Source organism: Stegostoma tigrinum, chromosome 19, assembly GCF_030684315.1.
Source record: "Stegostoma tigrinum isolate sSteTig4 chromosome 19, sSteTig4.hap1, whole genome shotgun sequence".
NCBI lineage: Eukaryota > Metazoa > Chordata > Chondrichthyes > Orectolobiformes > Stegostomatidae > Stegostoma > Stegostoma tigrinum.
The window spans coordinates 28,921,997-28,945,538 of record NC_081372.1 but is presented as its reverse complement, the minus strand read 5'-3'; the positions used below and the strand labels follow the sequence as shown (position 1 = coordinate 28,945,538).

At 41.4% G+C, this 23,542-nt stretch overlaps 1 protein-coding gene across 5 annotated transcripts in view; it reads left to right on the top strand.

The window, feature by feature from the left end:
• LOC125461193 (hairy/enhancer-of-split related with YRPW motif protein 1-like) overlaps window positions 1-23,542 on the top strand; it is a 28,008-nt gene that overhangs the window by 378 nt on the left and 4,088 nt on the right. Inside the window, exons 1-6 of one of the 5 annotated variants that reach the window (XR_007249425.2) lie at window positions 2,894-3,450; window positions 3,588-3,654; window positions 3,766-3,849; window positions 4,056-4,137; window positions 12,485-12,581; window positions 16,920-17,017. Coding sequence is in view for 4 of the 5 variants with exons in the window: in XM_048549679.2 (XP_048405636.1) it covers window positions 3,392-3,450; window positions 3,588-3,654; window positions 3,766-3,849; window positions 4,056-4,137; window positions 16,920-17,464 (837 nt within the window). In the remaining variant the exon portion in view is untranslated. Of the gene's footprint in view, window positions 1-2,882; window positions 3,451-3,587; window positions 3,655-3,765; window positions 3,850-4,055; window positions 4,138-12,484; window positions 12,582-16,919; window positions 18,571-22,642; window positions 22,887-23,542 lie in introns of those variants that run through there. The other 4 variants (XM_059652796.1, XM_048549679.2, XM_059652797.1 and 1 more) reach the window with 4 other exon arrangements.

The window sequence follows — 23,542 nt, the reverse complement described above, 5'->3', positions numbered from 1 at the left end:
TTATTCAATTGCATGAAAATTTTAGGAAACATTAACAGCGTTGACTGAAAATGACCGGGGTGGGGGGGAATATACTATGTAAAAGTGCACAAACATCAGTTAGCGAAAACATGAACTCTGGTATCACGTTTATGCAAATGGTGAGCGCTAACAGAGAACTGAACAACAAAAGGAAAATTGGAATGAACTTGATGATTGAGTTTAACGATGACTTGGTGCACTAGCTCAGTGAGTTAAACTTGAGACTCTCTTAAACTCCGTATCACGTTATGCGACAGGCGGCCAGTTGCCACCGCTGAAATAATCCTTCAACAGGCGCCTGTTTAACTAAGTTTACTATTGAGCTGTGGCGGCTGCTCGACCTTCCCACGCTGCTCTGTGTCACACGTGTGGGGCATACAGCCTCGCTAGCTGGCGCCTCCTGTATCTCAGGTTTCTCCCCATCCGTGTCAGGAAATCTGCCCTTTGATCTCTCCATCTCTGTTTTCTGCTGCTGCCTCATTTAAAATCTACAAACAAATTAACAGGCGAGAAAGGAATGAAAAGTAATATCTGTAATCTGCCTGCTTTCCCGAGGGTGGAGATATATTTTTAAGGTGAGAGGAGAAAAATTTTAAAGAGACGCGAGGGGCAACTTTTTTTTACGTGGAAAGTGGTTAGTGTGTGGAATGAACTGCCAGAGGAGGTGGTACAGCTACAACATTTAAAAGGCATTTGGATTAGTACAATGATATGAAAGGTTTGGAGGGATATGGGCCAGACACAGGCAGATGGGGCTAGTTTAGTTTGGTATTATGGCCAGCATGAGCTGGTTGGGCCGAAGGGTCTGCTTCTGTGCTATATGGCTGTATGGCTCTAGGACTCACCTTCAGGGCAAGTGAGACTTGAACACAAGACTTACAGGCACAGAGGTCTGAGTTATAATGTTTGCTGCCCTGGAGTTTAGAAATTGATGTTGGTAATATTGGCTGTACATACACATTGCATGTTTTAAAGTCACAAATAACGGAGTTTGCATCAAGCCTAAAATATGAAATTAAAAAAGTCAAATTAAGTTTTTCTGTGAGCATCTGAGCATTTAGGATTATTGGATGATAAAGAATTCACAGAACATTTGCAAATTGCGCAGAAACTCAGCTCCTGTCTCAAACCGGCTGCCTATTTATCGAAAACAAATTTAGCTTGTCGTTGACACAAACTATTTGCCACAGTTCAGCTGTGCATTCAAATGAATGTCAGCAGTGTCAAGCTCCACATTAAGGCAATCGTTCTGCACAGCTTTTGGTTTTCCACTGGTGTGAGGCAAAGTTTAGGAACCTTATCCTCAGGAACTTTTAAAACACTTGTGCTATTTGGTACAGGGCTTTCTCAACAACACTCACCCATTACTTTTTTTAAAAAGTCCAGGTAATAGCGATTTGTTTCCATTTTCACTATCCGCAAGGTTGCATGGAGGCAACAGTGTAACCTGCTCTGGGAACCCACTTTGTTAAAATCAAATTCGTATCTTTAAACCTGAAGTGTAACAAAGCTGTTAAACATCTACTGTTTTTCATGGAAAAGATGGGTCCACATAGCTTAGTGAACTCACACTCCTTCCCTACAGGACTGCAGATAGACCCACAACATATGGATGACAACTCGCTGCCATCTTCCCAAACACAATTAGGGATGCTGACCTTGCTAGCGATGTCCACATGCTTGCGAACAAATAAATATGCATTTGTGTGGCGGAGGTGAAGAAATTCAAAATATGTTTGTGCATTCATATCACTGCTGTATTTCAGATTTTGTAAATGCATCTTCTCCAGTGGCCAATTTAGAAACTCCATTGCAGTTGTCTTGTTGCATAGCATTTTTGACTGTTCCAGAAATGGTGTCTGTTCAGAAATTTTCCAGAGGAATGCTTTGCTTCTATTTATAATCTTTGGCCAAAGCTAAGAAACCTCCAAGTTTATTCAGTCCCATAGAACCTGCACCTTCAGCACGAACCTGAAATTGACAGACAAGTTCAAAATCTTTTCAGAGTCAGTTGGATCACCACAGAATAGACTCAATGGGAAACAGCAAAATGCGTAGTTTTTTTTACAATTCCCCACAATATCTGTTATGCAATATTACATTAAGGTAAAAGCAGATAGAGAGCAAAACTCTAAAAACAAATTTAAATACTGTATTTTTATGTCTTGCATTGATTTGATGGCTCTGTGTTGCATGTCAGATTGCTGAAAAAAGATTTTAAGACATTTATTGGGTCTTTGGGATTATTTCTGCTCGGGCTGGTGTTTCAGACTCTGCTGGTATTGCTGCATGCACATAAATATATACAGTAAAATTACACTAAGTTTTAGCAGACCGGGCCCGCACACAAATGTGTTGAGTATTGCTTCAGGATAAACAGAGGTCCCTATGCAAATTGGTTTGTCTGCAACAATGTTCTGTATAAAAAGAACAAATGAAAACAGAGTGACATAGTGACGATACGCAAATATATTTATTCTTAAATTAGTTCACATCGTACAACGGCTTGACCTTTAGCATTTTGCTTCATTCTATGTTTGTTCACTTGAAGTATCATTCTTTGTCTCCAATTGACAAGAGTTTTAACTTCCTCACAGACATAGCCATACTTGCAAGGGTTCACAGAGAGATCTCGATGTTGAATGGCAGCACGCCCGTGATTTTTCTCACTCCACTCTTATTTGTGGCATGGTCAGATGACAGGTGGCTTCAGTTAATCTGGAGTTACCAGTCAAGATTTTTCATTGGCACCTGTCTGTTTGATTTCCTATTCTGCTACTAAGAATCGCTGACTTTTCAACACAATGAGAGGTTCACCGTAACCAATTTTGACTCATCGCGATTTCATCGCTCAGCTACACAGCAGTGTTATTCTGAAAATCAAACTGCGAAGGGACGGCCACTCCATTGAATGTGAAAGTGGAAGGAGATAGCAGGGCTCATCCACAAGTTATTGAAGATCCTCGTATGGATAATCTGCCTGTGTCGGACGACAAAGGGATTCTGTGTTGAAGTTGCTGCTGACAGCTGAAGAAAAGCACAGTTGACCTCAGAGATTGCGAGGACCTTACTGAGAAACCACAGTCCTGGCTCTATGTGGAAACTGGTTGTTGCAAGTCATCAGTGATCACCAAAAGCCAACTGCGAAACCCATCAAAAGGAGGGAGCTCAATTCTGCCAAACTGTGATGAGGAAACAAAACCGGCGCTGGGCGAACTGTCAATCAAAGAGATTCGCAGGAGGGTTGAGACCTACTGTCTGGTTGATAATCTGATACCGTGGGAAAGCTGCCTGCATTTGTAACCGCGTCTTTAGCTACGACAGTTCTCAGAGCTGAAGGGCATTGTATAAGAAGGCGAGCTGTTAAACTATGAAGAGATCTTTGGAACTGAGCTCCTCGGACAGCGAACTGGACTTTGAAGAACATAGGTCAATGACTTCTTCATTTCCCTGATTTGTAATTTCGATTCCTTAGCAGTTAATGAAATTACCTCGAGATTTACATGATTGAATTGTTGAACAATCTGGCTGAAGAGAAGTAACAATGACAATCTTATTTTAAATAGAAATATGAAAGAACCCGTGTTACCACCGACTTTGTCCCAGAGCCAAGCCAGAAAGAAACGACGCGGAGTACGTTTACAATCTTCTTGCAAAACTTTTGTTGTTTGCGTTCTGGTTGCATTGTCGAGAATATAACTCTGTTATAAAGTGGCCTAAAATTGATATTTCCTTTAATTGTAGATTGTTGAGAAACGGCGCAGAGATCGGATTAACAACAGTCTCTCTGAACTTCGCCGACTAGTTCCCACTGCCTGCGAGAAACAAGTAGGAGGATATAACCTGATCGTATACGGCTAAACACTGAGGGTTCACCATTCAATGCAGATCCTATTACTCGGTGTCGCGGGGTGGGGGAGCAGGACAAATATAACATTTTCTGCGCAAATATTTCTGTAAAAAGTCTGACTACACAAGATAATGTGTGTGCATTGGTTCGTCTAACGTCCAAAATATATTCACTCACTTTTCAGGGGTCAGCAAAACTGGAGAAGGCTGAAATCCTGCAGATGACAGTTGATCATCTGAAAGTGCTACACACGAGTGGCAGAAAGGGTGAGCATAACATTCAGTGTTCTTGAACAATGAAGTTCGTTCCTTAAAAATTTTTAAAGATATAGGAGACGTTATTATGTTTGTGCTGCAGTGGGAATTTTATTAATCCCCTTAATCTCTAAAATTATAACGTTTTGTTATAGACATTTTGTGAGGCTTTGTTCCAGACAAGAGTTAAATCTCCTAGGCAGCAAGTGGGGAAAGATATACAAACCTGGAGTCCTCATTTTAATCAGCAGTGAAACAGCAGTGTTGCTTTATTGCCGCTGGCTAAACTATTAATTTGAACGGTTGTTCCTTCATGGGATGTATTTATTCCCCATCCTAATTGCTCAGTATCTAGAGTCACATAAAAACCGAAAGATCTGCGATGCTGTAAACCAGGAACAAAAACAGAAGCTAATAAAAAAAAAGTTCAGCAGGTCTGGCGGCATCTGTGGAGAAAAATCAAGGTTAACGTTTCGGGTCTGGTGACCCTTTTTCTCAGAACTGATTCTGTTTTTGTGTCCAGAGTTACATGCAGCTCAGACCAGGTAAAGATGGCAGATTGCCTTCCACATGAAGCAATTAGTGAGCCATTAAGGTTTTTACTTGTGACCGTCAACGATGGTTTTGATAGTGTTCATTAGACTCTACTTTCTCCGATTATTACTGAATTCCACATTCTGCTGTGGTAGGCTTCGAAAGAATGATGCGTATGAATCATCTAGGTCTTTGGATTAATAGTGGTAGTGGTGTGGTACAATTGCAACATTTAAAAGACACCTGGATACGTATATGAATACGAAGAGTTTCGAGGGATATGGGCCAAATGCTGGCGAATGGGAATAAATTTATCCGGTCGACATGGACCAGTTGGACGGAAGGGTCTGTTTCCGTGCTGTATATCTCTATGACGCTGACAAGACAGCAATCACTTAGAAATCTCTCAATTGACCACAGCTTGCTTTAATGCTTTTAATCTCTGTAAAAAGCTTGGAAAATTAATACCTCATTGAATGAAGTGCATTCTCTTGAATGCTAATTTTTCTACTTGTGAAACACCAGTACTTCCAGTATGTTAAAATTCATATTTTAAAAACACTTTTTAAGAATTATATTTGATATTCCAGTACCAAATTTAATCATAAGGGCATATTTCTCCATGTAAAATGTAAACAGGGAGAAAAAACTGCTGCATTTTAAGTCCTGTTTGGTGCCAGTGAGAATATTTTAATGTGATTGGCTTTTCATTCTGCTTGATGACATCAGCATTAAGGGATGCCTGGAGATTCACTTAACTTGATACCAAGTTGAAACTGAAAGGGGAAAGCCAAGTCATAGAGATTCTTGGGCAATTTTCTTAGAAGCTATTGATGACCACTGTTGCCTTCCTGCTGACTTCAATATCTGGCCCATTACCATACAAAATTATGCTCTGGAGTTACAACCCAAGTGGACCTCACACCCAGCGGTGTGAAGCTTGTACAGAAAGCAAAATTCACACTGCCTGAGTTTCACATTGTGTGGAACAGAATCTCTTTTGCAAATTGGGTCTTTATTTAATCTGGAATTGAATGAAAGTTTCAGAGATTGTAAGTACTCATTCCACAGTTTCCAAATGTTTAGATTTCACCATCAAAGACCTCCAATGGGAAGCAAGACATTCCTAATGTTGCATCCTTTTGCTGATATTGCGTTACCATAAGACCATAAGACATAGGAGTGGAAGTAAGGCCATTCGGCCCATCAAGTCCACTCCACCATTTAAATCATGGCTGATGGGCATTTCAACTCCACTTCCCTGCACTCTCCCTGTAGCCCTTGATTCCTTGTAAGATCAAGAATTTTTTGATCTCTGCCTTGAAGGCATCTAATGTCCTGGCCTCCACTGCACGCCGTGGCAATGAATTCCACAAGCCCACAAATGTCTCCTCATTTCCGTTTTAAATTTACCCCCTCTAATTCTAAGGCTGTGCCCACGGATCCTAGTCTCCCGCCTAATGGAAACAACTTCCTAGCGTACACCCCTTCTAAGCCATACATTATCTTGTAAGTTTCTATTAGATCTCCCCTCAACCTTCGAAATCCCAGGATCCTCAGCCGTTCATCATACGTTAAACCTACCATTCCAGGGATCATCCGTATGAATCTCCGCTGGACATGCTCCAGGGCTAGTATGTCCTTCCTGAGGTGTGGGGCCCAAAATTGAATACTGAAGTATTCCAATTTTATTCAAATATGCCCAAACATAAAATGTGCAAAAATCAACATAAACAGTTCTGCCCCGGGAAACACTGAATCCACATGAATATTTTTTCTATCAATATTGAAATTGAATTTTGATCTCATTTCATCTTCTTTCGTGCAGAATAAGCACCTTATGTTTGTAATGTTGCAACAGCTCAATTTTTAAAGTGACTTATCCTTATACATTAAAATACGTTAATAAAAACATTATATATACTAAAACATTGCAATGAAATGATAAAGAAAATTGCTTCATTTCTTCTTAGAGCCATGAATATGGTCCTAGTGTTGAGAATCCTGTCTCTCCCCTTAAAGAACCCTCTCTCTCCCCTTAGAGAGGCACAATCTGCTTGTAAAAGAAAGTAAAATGAGAAGGCATTGATTTAAAGTGATGTCCAAATGAAGCATATGGTTAGGTTATGAAATGCACTCTCTGGGAACGTGGTCGAGACAGATTTATTTGAGGTATTCAAAAGGGCATTGGATGGTTATTTGATAAAAATAATGTGCAGAGCTATGGGGAAAAGACAGGAGACAGGCACTAGGTAATAGAACCAGGCATGATGGTCTGAATGGTCTTCTTTTGTGCCATAACAATGCTGTGATTCTGTGAATCGGAGGAGAGTCATGTTTCCAAATTATGGCAGATACTCATTTGGGTGTAGTGTTTGATGAATGGGTATAACAGATCAAGGAGATTGTATGTATTACAGTTATATCTGTAAATCACTTACTGCCCAGAATCTCTCAATCATTTAAGCATGCTAAGTTAAATTGCCTTCCCTTGATATTCATAAGCATACTATCCTTCAACTCCCTCAGTTCTGAGGAAGGGTCACCGGTCCCAAAATGTTAACTCTGTTTTTTCCCTTCACAGATGCTGCCAGACCTGCTGGGCTTTTTCAGCAACTTTGTTTCTGTCCCAGAAAAAATATAGAATTTTTTTTCCACAGAGATGACAGAGTATGACAAGTCCTCCTCCTGGACACCACCTCCAGGCCTCCCACCTTCCCTCGACCTCTTCATCTCCAACTGCTGTCGAGACATTAACCGCCTCAACGTCTCCACCCCTCTCACCCACTCCAACCTCTCCCCCGCAGAACGGGCAGCCCTTCACTGCCTCCGCTCCAACCCCAACCTCACCATCAAACCCGCAGACAAGGGTGGCGCAGTGGTAGTATGGCGCACTGACCTCTACATCGCCGAGGCCAAACACCAACTCTCTGACACCACCTCCTACCGCCCCCTCTATCATGACCCCACCCCCGAGCACCAAACCATCATCTCCAACACCATTCATGACGTCATCACCTCAGGGCACCTCCCACCCACAGCCTCCAACCTCATTGTTCCCCAACCCCGCACGGCCCGTTTCTATCTCCTTCCCAAAATCCACAAACCTGCCTGCCCTGGTCGACCCATTGTCTCAGCCTGTTCCCGCCCCACCGAACTCATCTCCACCTATCTGGACTCCATTTTCTCCCCTTTGGTCCAGGAACTCCCTACCTACGTCCATGATACCACCCATGCCCTCCACCTCCTCCAGGACTTCCAATTCCCTGGCCCCCAACACCTCATTTTCAACATGGACGTCCAGTCCCTATGCACCTGTATTCCACATGCAGATGGCCTCAAGGCCCTCCGCTTCTTCCTGTCCCACAGGCCCGACCAGTCCCCCTCCACTGACACCGTCATCCGCCTAGCTGAACTCGTCCTCACCCTCAACAACTTCTCTTTCGATTCCTCCCACTTCCTACAGACAAAGGGGGTGGCCATGGGCACCCGCATGGGCCCCAGCTATGCCTGCCTCTTTGTAGGTTACGTGGAACAGTCCCTCTTCTGCACCTACACAGGCCCCAAACCCCACCTCTTCCTCAGTTACATGGATGACTGTAGCGGCGCCGCCTCTTGCTCCCCAGAGGAGCTCGAACAGTTCATCCACTTCACCAACACCTTCCACCCCAACCTTCAGTTCACCTGGGCCATCTCCAGCACATCCTTCACCTTCCTGGAACTCTCAGTCTCCATCTCAGGCAACCAGCTTGTAACTGATGTCCATTTCAAGCCCACCAACTCCCACAGCTACCTAGAATACACCTCCTCCCACACACCCTCCTGCAAAAATTCCATCCCCATTCCCAATTCCTCCGCCTCCGCCGCATCTGCTCCCACGATGAGACATTCCACTCCCGCACATCCCAGATGTCCAAGTTCTTCAAGGACCGCAACTTTCCCCCCACAGTGGTCGAGAACACCCTTGACCGCGTCTCCCGCATTTCCCGCAACACATCCCTCACACTCCGCCCCTGCCACAACTGCCCAAAGAGGATTCGCCTCATTCTCACACACCACCCCACAAACCTGCGGACACAATGCATCATCCTCCGACACTTCCGCCATCTACAATCCGACCCCACCACCCAAGACATTTTTCCATCCCCACCCTTGTCTGCTTTCTGGAGAGACCACTCTCTCCATGACTCCCTTGTTCGCTCCACACTGCCCTCCAACCCCACCACACCCGGCACCTTCCCCTGCAACCGCAGGAAATGCTAGACTTGCCCCCACACCTCCTCCCTCACCCGTATCCCAGGCCCCAAGATGACTTTCCATATTAAGCTGAGGTTCACTTGCACATCTGCCAATGTGGTATACTGCATCCATTGTACCCAGTGTGGCTTCCTCTACATTGGGGAAACAAGGCGGAGGCCTGGGGACTGCTTTGCAGAACACCTTCACTCGGTTCGCAATAAACAACTGCACCTCCTAGTTGCAAACCATTTCCACTCCCCCTCCCATTCTTTAGATGACATGTCCATCATGGACCTCCTGCAGTGCCACAATGATGTTACCCGAAGGTTGCAGGAACCGCAACTCATATTCCGCTTGGGAACCCTGCAGCCCAATGGTATCAATGTGGACTTCACCAGCTTCCAAATCTCCCCTTCCCCCACTGCATCCCGAAACCAGCCCAGTTCATCCCCTCCCCCCACTGCACCACACAACCAGCCCAGCTCTTCCCCTCCACCCACTGCATCCCAAAACCAGTCCAACCTGTCTCTGCTTCCCTAACCTGTTCTTCCTCTCATCCATCCCTTCCTCCCACCCCAAGCCGCACCTCCATCTCCTACCTACTAACCTCATCCCACCTCCTTGACCTGTCCGTCTTCCCTGGACTGACCTATCCCCTCCCTACCTCCCCACCTATACTCTCCTCTCCACCTATCTTCTTTTCTCTCCATCTTCGGTCCGCCTCCCCCTCTCTCCCTATTTATTCCAGTTCCCTCACCCCATCCCCCTCTCTGATGAAGGGTCTAGGCCTGAAATGTCAGCTTTTGTGCTCCTGAGATGCTGCTTGGCCTGCTGTGTTCATCCAGCCTCACATTTTATTATCTTGGATTCTCTAGCATCTGCAGTTCCCATTATCACTGGCAGAGTATGCATCATTTGTGGTGGATTTTCAGGCTTTAAATGTGAATTACTGTGCGCGGGCTGCATACATCTTCCTAAGCACAGAACATACTTCCAGAACTAAGCAGCATAAGCAGAGCAGTGTCAGGTTGTAACTAATGTTGTAATTAACAGTTTAGTCTCAGACTTTTACTGAGTAAGTTTCCAAAATAAGAGACAAACTCCACAAAAAATATATTACTCACAGTTGTTTAATTATCCTTTCTGTTTCATGATTTGGCAGTTAGTTATGCAGTTTGCACACAATTCCCATGTGCAAAACAAGTATAACAATATTAATATTACCTGTAGTTGTATCCAGCTTGTACCTCAGATTTTAAGTCTTATTCACTAAAATGTGTATTAACACTGCAAATTAGCAGACTGTTGATGAACCATTTGTTAGAGTTTGCAACACATTTGTGGCAGATGATGTGAAAACTTTCCAGTTATGTTCTGTCAACAAAAAGCATGAAAAGTCCAAACCAGCTAAGTGCCAGCACAACAGTCTACTCTTGGTCATCAGTAATGTGATGGAAGCAGCTTAAGCAGGGCACTGCAGGTTTTAGCTAATGTTGCAGTTACCAGTTTAGCCTGAAACTGCTGGCTGAACTTGATCAGCCACCTAAATATTGTGCTACATTACAGGTCAGAGGCTGGGACTTCTGTGGCGAGTTACTCATCTCCTGATTCCCAAAGCCTCTCCATTATGGATAAGGCACTAGTCAGAAATATTATTGAATACTTTCCATTTGACTGGATAAGTGCAGCCCCAGCAAATCAAGATATCAATTAAGACAAAGCAGCTTGTTTGATCACCATCCTATGCACTGTCTTAAATGTTTTGTCCATCCACCACTCCAAACTGGTGCACAATAACAAGATTATGTGGACGGTATATATGACAGATGACAGTAATTGCATTGTTGTTATTCAGCAAGACAGTTTCAACAGTACCTTCCAAACCCATGACCTCTGCCAACTGAAAGGACAAGTGCAATAGACATTGGAAATGAAAATAAATCAGTGAAATATCATAATACAACAATTATCACATGCAGAATTCCTGATTTGAGCTGAATTATCTGATAATTGCTACAATTGATTTCAGCACAGCTGGACGATGGAGCAGAAAACTCCTGATTGTTATCCAGTGACTTATTGTGGAACGTGCATAACTGTTTGCCACCAATCACTAATTGAGATATTTGTCATACATTGTTTCAGATTCTGATAATGTCCTAAACAGCACTACCTAAAAATTAAGCATTACCTTTTGACTGAATTAAGACTCACCTGGACTGACTTTTGATTATTTGGATGTTAAATAGTCTAAACCTTAACTCAGAGGCACTTGTGGCACAGTGGTAGTGTCCCCCTGCCTCTGGGCTAGGAGACCCAGGTTCAGCATTTTTTAAAAGGACTCTTGTTAGCTTTTAGAATGGTTGATATCAACTACTAAATGGGCAAATAGGCTCTTTCTAAATATTTGCAGTGATTACTAAGACATAAAAACTTAAGAAATAGCAGCAGGAGTGGGCTATCTGGCCCCTCAAGTCTGCTCTGCCATTCAATAAGATCATGGCTGATCTTTTTGTGGACAGCTTCACTTACCTGCCACTCACTATATCCCCTAATTACTTTACTGTTCAAAAATCTATCTACCTTTGCCTTAAAAACATTAAACAAGGTAGCCTCAACTGCTTCATTGGACAGGGAATTTCATAGATTCACAATCATTTGGGTGAAGAATTTCCGCCTCAACTCAGTCCTAAATCAGCGCCCCCTCATTTTGAGGTTATATCCTCTAGTACTAGTTTCAACTGCCAGTGGAAACAACATCCCTACTTCTACCTTATCTCATCTCTTCATAATTTCATAGGTTTCTATAAGAGCCCCCTCACTCTTCTAAATTCCAATGAGTATTGTCCCAGACTGTTTATTCTTTCCTCAAAGGCAAATCCTCTCAACTCCAGAGTCAACCAAGTGAACTTCCTGTGCACCCCCTTCAGTGCCATTACTTCCTTTTTCAAGTAGGGAGAACAAAATGATACACAGTACTCCTGGTGTGTCCTCAACAGTACTCCATACAGCTGTAGCATAGCCTCCCTGTTTTTAAACTCCATCCCTCTAGCAATGAAGGACAAAATTCCATTTGCCTTCCTAATTATCTGCAGACCAACTTTTTGTGATTCGTGCACAAGGCCATCCAGGTCCCTCTGCACAGCAGCATTTTACAGTTTTTCACCATTTACATAATATTCCATTTTGCTGTTATTCCTACCAAAATGGATGACCTCACATCTACCAACATCGTACTCCATCTTCCAAACCCTTGACCACTCATTTAACATATCTATATATCTTTGCAGACTTTCAGTGTCCTCTGCAAAAGTGAATGTAACTTTGCATGTGCTGCTTGAACATTTCAGCCAAGGTGACACAAAAGGCGAGTAGATGAGATGTCTGCTTCAGTTCTGCACAACACTGTGTAGCTTGACTTGGTGCAAATAACTCCACAATTACCTACCCAAATAGGTCAGGTTTTTGTCATAACATCAAAACTCACCTTCTTAGCTGGGTGACTAAACTCCAAATCCAGCCACAAGATTAAAACAGCTGGTTTGTTTGAAATCACTGTTAATTATATAGTTTTTCATTCTTTCAGCAGTCTGCATGTAACACCTGAAGAGTGAGCAGGTCCAGGTTTAGATGAACACATGCCTCTGCTCTCACCATCTCTCAAAAGTCCGATTCCTGAAAAGGTATCTATTTTTTGCCTGTAAAGTAGCTTACAACGACCATACCTTCATCTGCAATTCACCCATGTCTGAGCCTCTGTGAAAGTGATTTAGAGTCATAGTCATAAAGCATGGAAACAGACCCTTTGGTCTGACTTGTCCATGTCAATCAGACATCTCAATCTGACCTAGTCCCATTTGTCAGCATGTGGCTTCTAAGCACAGCTAACTGAAAGAACCTCAATTGACTTATTGGACTCTGTAGTTGATGTAAACTAATTCTCATGTCTTTGATTTTAAATGATTTGTAATTAGTAGTTTACCTCTGTCTTTCATTCTTGAATGTGTTTGTGTTTGTGTGAAAGTGAGCCACAAACCGTTCCTTCTGATTTTGAATGCAGTATTAAACCTCAGCGAGCTTAAACCTGAAATAATTTGACTTTGCAAACATGGCTTATAGAGCACCACTGCCTATCTTTAAAAGAGTGAAGAAAACAGAAGGATATTAAAAATCAACGTCTGTAATGGACAGGAGAGGAAGATAGCAAAAATAATTACATTCAGCTGTCCCTCTTGCCTGTCACAATCATTATGGGGGTACACAATTAACTGAGATCCTATTTGGCTGATCTGTTGCCTCTGATAGATTGTCATACAACAATGGAACAGGCCCTTTCGTCCAACTCATCCATGCCAACCAGGTTTCTGAAACTGACCTGGTTCCATTTGCCTGCATTTGGCCAATATCCTTATTTCCCTATTCATGCACCTGTCCAAATGTCTTTTAAAAGTTGTGACTGTACCCATCACTATCACTTCCTCTGGCAGTTTGTTCCATATATGCACCACCCTCTGTGTAAAAAAAACGTTGCTCCTCAGGTCACTTTTAAATCTTTCCCCTCTCACCTTAAACCAATGCCCTTTAATTTTGGACTCAACTACCCAGAGGAATAGACTTTGGGTATTCACCTTATCTATGCCTCTCATGATTTTATAAAGCTCTATAAGGTTACCTCTAAGCTTCGTAAGTTCCAGGGGAAAAATAAAATCCCAGACTGTCCAGGGGAAAAATAAAATCCCAGACTGTCCAGGCTCTTCTTATAACTGAAACCCTCCAGTCCCAGCAACATCCTTGTAAACCTTTTCTGCACCCTTCCCAGTTTAATAACATCCTTCCCATAGTAGGGCAACAGGAACTACATGCAGTACTCCAAAAGTGACCTCACAAATGTCCTGATTAGCTGCAACATGACGCCTCAACTCATTTACTCAGTGCTCTGACCAGTGAAGGTAAGTGTGCCAAATGCTATCTTCACCACCCTGTCTACCTCTGATGCAACTTTCAAGTAACTATGTATCTGAAACCCTAAGTCTCTCCATTCAACAATGCTTCCCAGGGCCCTACCATTAACTGTGTGAGTCTTGCCATGGTTTGCCTGACCAAAATGCAACACCTCACATTTATCTAAATTAAACTCAATTGACCACTCCTCAACCTTTTGGCTCTTCCTCACTGTCTGCTATACCACCAACTTTGCATCATCCATAAACGCACTAACCATGTCTCCTATATCTTCATTCAAATTGTTTATATAAATGACAACAAACAATGGCTCCAGCACCAATCCTTGCAGCACACCACTGGTCACAGACCTCCAATCCAAACAACAATCTTCTATCACTACCCTTTGTCTCTGACAGTCAACCCAATTTTGTATCCAGTTGGCTAGCTCTCACTGGATCTCATGTGATCTAACTTTACTGAATGGTCTACCATGCGGATGTTTGTTGAAGGCCTTGCTGAAGTCTATGCAGGCAACGTCTACTGCTCTGCTTTTTAAAGATGGCAAGCACTATTCGAAGAAGAGCAAAAACTTCTTCCAGGCTGCAGGTCAACATTTTCCCCTCAATCAAGATCACCAAAAAAAAATTAACTGCTCATTCATCTCAATATTTTTTGTTGGTAATCACTTGTTCACAGTAGTCATTGGAAGTTAAAATGTAAGTTGCATGTGAGGAGATTTTCCAGGATTGTAATGTTAATTCCAATCCAGTTTTTTTTTAGCATATTGGAATTTAGGCATAGGATGAAATGACATTGCTTACTACTTATGTGAACAGATTTTATGTACAGTTGAAGTACTGAGAAATTAAATTTTCTTCTTTTATTCTGTATAAGCATGTATTTCGGCTTACTGAACATTACACAGTATATGACCAGAACGCTGCATTCCATAGTAAAAATGCAAATGATACACCAAAAACTTGTGAGAATGTTCTCTAGAATTAGAGAGTATAATTATGAAGAATTGCTTACATCTCTCATGTTATTCATGCTAACAGAACAATTTCATGGAGGACCAGATAGGTCTCTTCAGAATTTTGAAAGATGAATAGTACAAGATTATTCCTGGTGGTTGTTACACAATTAATAATAAGTCTTTGACTAAGTATTATCTTTAGCTACTGAAGGGTAAGGTTAGAAGAAATAGTTTCATACAGAGTGAGAGCAGAAAATAAGATGCTTTACCGGAAGTGGTAATTGATACAGAAGTAACGTCATTTAAAAGGGAATTTATTAAATATTTGAAGAGGAAAATAGAAACGAATAAGATGCAGGGGCAAAGAGTTGGGGTTAGATCAGTTGAAGAGTTTACACTGATAAAGGCAAAAATGGCTGAGTAGTCTCTTCGTGTGCTCTAATATCAGAGGGATGTGCATAATATTCATGATAACTTTATTGTTGGGTTTAAGAAGCATGAAATAAAACCTTCAGATTTTTGCTGAAGCGTAATGAAAAGCAAAGACAACAAAATAAAACAAGTAGAAGATTTTATATGTGAGATTTGTAATATGCCATATATCTATTGATTTTCAGTGGCCAAATATGCGTACCTGGCTCTATTCAACTTACAACTAGACAGAAAACTATCAATCAGGTTCCAACAAAAGAACAATTACATAGGATCTAGTTGTCATTACAATGTTCTTGGCCCCAAACCTTGATTCCTTCTCAATTGCCTTTGCTTCATTCTTATATTCCCATACTGTCTTCACCTTGCAAACATTACTCCTGCGCTGTTATGTGGTTAATCTTCCCTGAGTTTCAGAATTGTGTCTCTCCCTGTTCCAGCTTCTATGTCATACCTTCCTTCTCCTTGTCTCAGATTTTTTTTATTCCCTTACTGCTACTTCTTACTCCACAATATTCTTTTTCATCAGTTAAGTTTTATATCTTGGGATCCTCTCTCTAACAACCTTAGGCTGTGCTCATTTCTCACTCCAGCAACAGGCTTAAGTTTATGGGGTTAGGTCTCTGGTGTGAGTTTGCCACCAACAGGATGTTTTATCTGATTTGACAATGTTATGTTATCTCTTGTAACATAAAAAACTTAGTGTATGTGTATAGTGGTATTGAAAATCTAATGGACATATATTACAACTAACAATCATGTACAAACATTAAAACCTTCAGGCATGAAAGTGTCTGGACTAATATTAAAGTATTAGTTGACAACATAAAAGAATCATAGAATCTGTACAGTGTGGAAGTAGACCATTTGATCCATTGAGTCCAACAGAGAAGCATGATTCCAGTAGAGTGTCATGCTTCAAGTGATCTGAGTAAAGATAGAGTATGAGATCTTTATACTTCAGGCCATATGGTACAATGCAGTGATTATATCATGAGCATATCTCATAAATGTGTACAGGCATACAGACATGACATGACAACAACTATCTTGCATTAATAATGGGCAGAAACATTGGCTGTGAATGTGGCCGATTGTTTTCCTTTGATGGTTATGATAGGGCAGTTTGTTGTCTTTTGACTTTAACTGTTCAGAAAATAAACTGTAAACTTGTGTGTGGTTCCTTGCTGAAAAATCACAAAGTTATTCCACAAAATGGATACTCAAATTGTAAGCTTCAATTCCACAAATGTCAGTCTCCCTCCAGCACTTCATTTATTGTTTTTACTATATGTGAATTTTGACAGTGAACATCACAGGCTAGTTAGTTGCTATTGATAACTAGAATGAAACTGGGACTTTTCCTCAATTGATATCCTCAAAACCTGTTGGAGTGATTGATGCCTTATTTCACCAACATGTAAATTGAGATCCTAGGGATAACTACAAGAGAAGTACTCTTAAAATGCCTGAGATTGATCTGTATTTTTATCGAGATAAATCTGTGAATTCACTGGTAAAGTATACTTGAGCAATTTGTCACTGATGGTTGTACCTTTAAATTTTCCTGCTTTACGAGATGTTTCAAGGGTAAACTATTGTCAATACCTGTTTTTATTGCAGAAAGATGTTTTGTACACTTTCTAATTTTACTCCTTTGTATTAATAGGTTATTTTGAGACTCCGATATTAGCCACAGATTACCAGATTCTGGGATTTCGGGAATGCTTATCTGAAGTCGCTAGATATCTCAGTGTGATTGAGGGATTAGACCATTCTGATCCTTTGAAGGCTCGCCTGGTGTCACATTTAAACACATGTGTATCACAGAGAGAAGTTGTAACTGCCGAGAAAGGCCATCAGCTGTTGAGTACAGGATATCCTCACCAGTTTGTGCTGACCTCTCTATCTCATCTCAGTGCTGATGCTTTTGCACATAGCTTTCCTCCTGCAGAACAGAATCATCACAAAGAGTCAATGCTCAGCAGTATCCGTCTTGAACATGTAAATAAATCATCTTCTACAGGCTTTGTGGTCCCTATTCTGACAAATACTGCACGTGTAGCATCTTCAATTTTTCCAATTTCTTCTCTTTCTGCCATACAATTTCCCCTTGCCATTGATCCTCTACTGCCAGCTTCTGTAGCCCAAACCCCAGTACCAGCCGTAAAAAATGGAAAACACTTTTGGACTACAGAAGTGGGGGCTTTTTAATTTGAATTTTTAAAATTATTTTTGGAAGTCAAGGGATAAAAATTTTCAGGTATCACATTAAAGTTTGGATTGTGCTCATAATTCTGTGTACATTTCTGTGTACAGCTATGAGTAAAGTGAAATCTCATTGTTATAAACTCAGTGTAATGGGATCATCTCATCTGTCTTTGCCTTACTTAATGAATTTATAATTGTACCCTGGTTCACAGCAGGGAAACATTAATTATTAGAAAATTTGCAATATTGAATTCCAATTGTACATAATTTATTATCTATGATTGGGATATGCTTACATTTCTTATCACATGAAATTATGACTCTTGAATTATTAGAATTTGATAAAAGATACATTTAGAAGTGTTAAATAGCTTTGTGTGTAATTGCACTTTGCAACTTATTACTATCCACTACAAAGCAGCAAGTGCTCTGGTTTGATTCCGGTCCGTGTTCAGTTAGAACAAAGGGCAGCCATGCAGATAAGATACCTGTGAAACTGCCTGGTCGTGAAATGCCACTTTGAAAAAAAGTTTTAAAAATTGCAACAATATGTTAAATTAATTGTTTGGCCTCATCTGATTATTGCTTTCAGAGAGCTGAGTGTACCTGGCACATGACATTAACAGGAGTTCCACTATCATAGAAAGAAAGAAAGCAATGCAATATCTCGTTGTAGGGTCTTTGGCTGTCGTGTAAGTTTTGAATCAAGGGTACCCTCTAGTGTTCTAATCTCTTCCTGCAAGTTTCTTAATCTGCCTTTTCCTATTTTGAGACTAAAGCTCAACATTGTAATGGATTTATTTCCTGAGAGCTGGCTATGGGGCTTTCAGAATTGTTATTCCTTCTGAGGAAAGATTAAGCTTCAATGTACATAATAACTGATTTCAAACACATGGTGTCTGTAGTGATTGTAATGAAGTCAGTCAGGTGGACATAATAGAATAAGTTCCCTGATTGGGGCTGCCAACCTGGTCCAATCACAGAGCCCTGGCTGACAGATATAAACAAGAATGTCAAAGGCTCTGCTCACTCTGAGAGTTGGCTCTGTGAATGTTGGACCAGTGTCAAGTACTGTGCATGTGGAAATAAAGGGTGACTTGGTGATGGGATACTGGCCTCTGTGAAGTCATTTTGGTGGTGATGAGAGAGAAATGTACTCAACAGTTTGTCTTTCTGGCATCATGCCATTATTTGTGAAGCTGTACTTGTTCAATCTTGCCATTGCAGACTGGGCCCAGTATGTGGAAAGAATGTATTTTTTTTTCCCTGAGCAAATGACATTGGGGTAGATGACCAACAACATAATTCTCCTGAGAGAGTTTTTAACTGCACTGTGAAGCATCTTCTAAGGATGCCTACCTTGAAGTTACCCTCCTCCCTCCGGAAAGCATCCCCACCTCTTTGACCTGCCTGTCTCCTCTCTACCTATCTTCTCCTCTATCCACCTCCCCTTTTCTCCCTATTTATTTCAGGACCCCTTCCACTTCCCCATTTCTGAAGATGGGTCTAGGCCTGAAACGTCAGCTTTCCTGCTCCTGATGCTGCTTGGCCTGCTGTGTTCATCCAGCTGTACACCTTGTAACAACATAATTCTCCTGACAGCTGGTGGACCTGCAGCTTTTCAATGATTAAGAACCTAATGTTTCCATAAGTATCACATACTAAAACCTTTTGAGAGTTAATGGATTTAGGTAAGGAATATTATGACCCCAAGACTCCTCTAATCCTGAGATGCAATTGGATTTATCATCAGTTCAAGAACTGGTGGATCTGTGTTAGGAACTCTGACGAGGTTAAGATGACTGGCAGAGGCATGTGACTTTGGCTTAGCCCTTAATGCAGTGCTGAGAGACTGTTTGTTTGGTATGTGGTATCAACAATGTAACCGTGCAAAAGCACCTAATAGCCGAAGCCCAACTGGACTTCAAACAGGCACTACAATTGTTGCTGTCATTAGAAAACACAGCAATTGGAGCAGATGAGTTGCGAGGTATGCTGATGGAAATGGAGACCCTTGCCAGGCTGATTGAGCTTGGGAAATACCACTTGAGTGAAGGCAATTGCATAGCCTCACTCAGGTCATATCCTGAACAGAGCGACTCTAGGTCACCTCACAGCAAAACCCCAACACAAAACTAAGCCTTGGCTGAACAGTTACAACATTCATCAGGATCCGGGCTGGCGAGACACTGTAGTTGCTGTCAGTAGTGGAATTGAGAAAGTAAAAGAGTCACACTGGACCTAAATTGAGTAAGAGAACTCATATACTGGTATCTAGGTGAGTGCACATCCTGGAAAGCCCACTTACACCTGGCTTGTAACAGTTAAATTGCAGGCAACATTCAAATCAGAACCAAAGTAAACACCTTGTAAAATGGTCACCCGGTTCTAATGGAGGTTTGATACTGGCTCGGCTGTTTCAGTGATTGCAAAACCATTCTTTCATAAAATTTGCTCTGGAACACCAACACTTACCATTTGGGTAAGACAGACTAGATTGAGAACCTATATCAGGGAAGCTTTACAGATTAAGCGTACACCTTCTTTAACTCTATGACGATGACCCTGTGGTTCTGGTCTTGTATGACAAGCAGCTCGTTCAGTTAACACTGATTATAGTAAAAGGCTCGGGCCCAAGCCTGATGGGGTGAAATTGGTGGAGAAAGGTTCACCCTGGTTGTCTCAACACTTTTAGGTAAGAAAATGGTTTGTGTGAGTGAAGTCCTAATTAAATACCCAGATGTTTTTTCAGGAAGGTCTGGGGACTATCAAAGGAGCCAAGGCCACCTTGCATGTTGACCAGGAAGCAATTCTATGATTGTGCAAGTCCTTCCCCTTGCCATTGCCCTGCGGCAAAAGTTGAGGCAGAAATCAGGAAGCTGGAAAGTGAAGGAATCATCAAACCAGTACAGTTTGCAGTATGTCCAGCACAGGTCAGACTGACTATGAAACCCGACAAGTTGGTTTACCCTGATGGGGTTGTTAAACAAATGGTAAACCACTTCTCGCAACTGGATAAATACCCAATCCCTCAGATAGAGGATTTATGCAGAAGGCTGGTGGGTTGGTGGTGTGTGCTGTTTTTTGCAAAGCTGGACATAAGCCATGTGTACCTGCAATTGTGGTTTGATAGATGAGGATTCCCTGAAGTATGCTACAATTGATACCTATAACAGTTGTGCAATATGCAAGACTACCATTTAGCGTATCATCGGCCAGTACCATTTTTCAGTGGATGGTGGAAAACATTTTGTAGGGTCTGTCCTAGTTTGCCATTTATCTCGGGAACATGGCAATAATTGGGAAGAAAATGAAGAGCACTTGAAGAACTTGGACATAGTCTTTAGATGTTGTTCCAAGGCAGATGTATGTCTTAAACGAGAAAAATGTGTGATCTACAAGTGATCTACTTGGGCTACAGAGCTTACAAGACCAGGTTGCGCATATTGGAAGATAAAGCAAAGGTGATCAAATGTACCCTTTCTCCCATGTCCATACTGGAGCTTAGAACTTTCCTAAGATTGGTGAATTATTACAGCAAGTTCATATATAACCTGGCCTCCTTCCTAACACCCTTAAGTCTGCCCTTGAAAAAAAGGTAAGCCTTGGAAAAGATCTCATTCAAGATGTAGCCTTTAGGGAAGCGAAAAGCAGCTATCATCATCTAAAGTGTTGATCCCAAGCGACATCTGGTGCTGATATGTGATGCCTTCCCAATGGTATTGGGGTAGCGTTGGCTCACAGATGGCCCAATGCAGAGGAGTACCTAATCGCGTATGATATCCAGACTTTAGCTTTGCAGAGTACAAATACACCAGGGTAGAGAAGGAAGGTTTAACGGCCATCTCTGGTGTAAGAACGTTCCAACAATACCTTTACAGATGTAGATTTGTGATTGTCACAGACCACAAACCCCTGCTAGGGTGACTCAAAGAGGACAAGACCATGCTGCCCACAGCTTGAGGTCGATTTCAGTGGTGGGGTCTCATCCTAAATGCAAAAAGTTACAAGTTGGAACACATCCAGGAAACCAAATAGCAAATGCAGATGCCTTGAGCCAACTTTGTAGGTTGGGTGACCTCATTACACTCACTGTATGCTTTCCCCTATAACTTTGAGGATATAGATCATTTTCACGCCATGTCTGGTTTGTCTGACTCAGGATAACACACTATAACTGAGAACATTGAACGGGGATCATCCCCTTCTCCACAATATCATCATCAGTTGCAACAAGCCACAGAGGACTTCATTAGCAGCCAGTCCCAGTAGATGTGAATTGAGTGCAGTGAGCACTCATTGACTACAAATTTGTTGCTGCTTAATAGGCAAACAGTTTCTGTTTGTTCCTACGGGCAAATGTAGTTACTATTTTTCGTTTGCTTTGGCTGGTGTTAAATAAGATATTTTGAATGCTCTCCAAAATGTGACGGTCCCATATTGAACAACAACAGAATGTTGAGTTGTGTTGAGCTTTGGAGAAACAGTAGCAATCCCTTAAACAAGCTACTGAAATTGGATGAGGCTAAAGACAGGAATGCTGCTTGGCTTGGTTATTAACTATCATTAGATGTAAGAATATTAATTGTATTTACAATGAAGTGTCGACTGTGCCACTTTTGTACCCTAAGGAGAATTTCTTTTATTTGGCCTTGCACTATATGCATGGTGAATGATAGTACTGGACTGACTGGGTGCACAGTTGAGCTTTAAAGATGGCTCTGGCATTAAGAATCCTGGATGTTCCCATCAGAAGTGAATATTTCCACCGATGGCAAGTGAGAGAATTTTACAATTGGGCTGCTATAGTGCATGGATAATGAGGCGAGTTTGGGAAGATAGTGGCATCATGGAGAGAAAGCCTCAACGAAATTTAACAAAATTGACTCCACTGATTTTTAAAATAACATTTGGTCCAGTGTTTGTTGCTCAAAGAAAAAAAAATTACATTTAATTTTTTCTTGCTTTGATGTAGGAACAGAATATTACTGCTGTGTTGACAGCAAATGTAACATTTCTTGTTTTGTTGTGGAGGACCATGTTCAAAATCTAGATAAATGGAAGTTTGAAATGGTCTGTTGTTGACTTTGTGGATCATTCCTGAACAGGTATTTCAACAACAACAACTCTGAGGAAGGGTCTCTGGATCCGAAACATTAACTCTGTTTTTTGACTTCACAGATGCAGCCAGATCTGCTGAGCTTTTCCAGGACCTTGGTTTTCATTCCTCATTTACAGCATCCGCAGTTCTTCTGGTTTTTATTGTGCATGTCAACAAGCCAGTATTAGCCACTTGAGATATATATTCTCATACTAAGATGTGGTGCCCACAAAAACAAGAAGGGTCTAGGCCCGAAACGTCAGCTTTTGTGCTCCTGAGATGCTGCTTGGCCTGCTGTGCTCATCCAGCTTCACACTTTATTATCCAGTCTAGAAACTTCAATTCACATGTATGATTTAAAGTTCATTGTTCAAGAGTAACCTGCTGATGAATGGATCATGGTTCAATTTGTATTACATAACAGTAAAACTTCTACTCTTTGACAAACACAAATATTGATCTTGTATGGAACATTTTATAACTGCTTGGTACACTTGTGAAGCAATCTGTGTAAATCATGTGGTTATTTTTAACTATTTGTCTTTAAATGCTTATAAAGCATTATCTTCCAACTAAAAATATTTTTGATGGTATTGTCTTGTGATTTTAATTCATTTTTTCATCATTAAAATATTTTGATGTTTTTAGATTCCAAGTAGTCCTTTCAGGACTGAGCATGTTCAGAAAATGTTTGTACCTACATAAACATCATTGCCGGAATTACAGAAGTAATATTGTTGAGGATATCAGCACTCATTGATTTTGCTGTGGAAAAGTAACAGCAGCTAACCAAAGAAACTAGAAGTAGCTGTCAGTAATACCCTGCTCTCTGCAGAGACTGCTGATGTTGGTCTTTCTAAATTAAATCAGAAGAGAAGTCTCTGGTTTGTTGCGAATTTAATCCTATCTGCCCACTACTCTCATTGCAAGAAACAATTAAAGATTGAGTCTTGTTCAGTCCGGAGGAGCTGTGTTTTAAA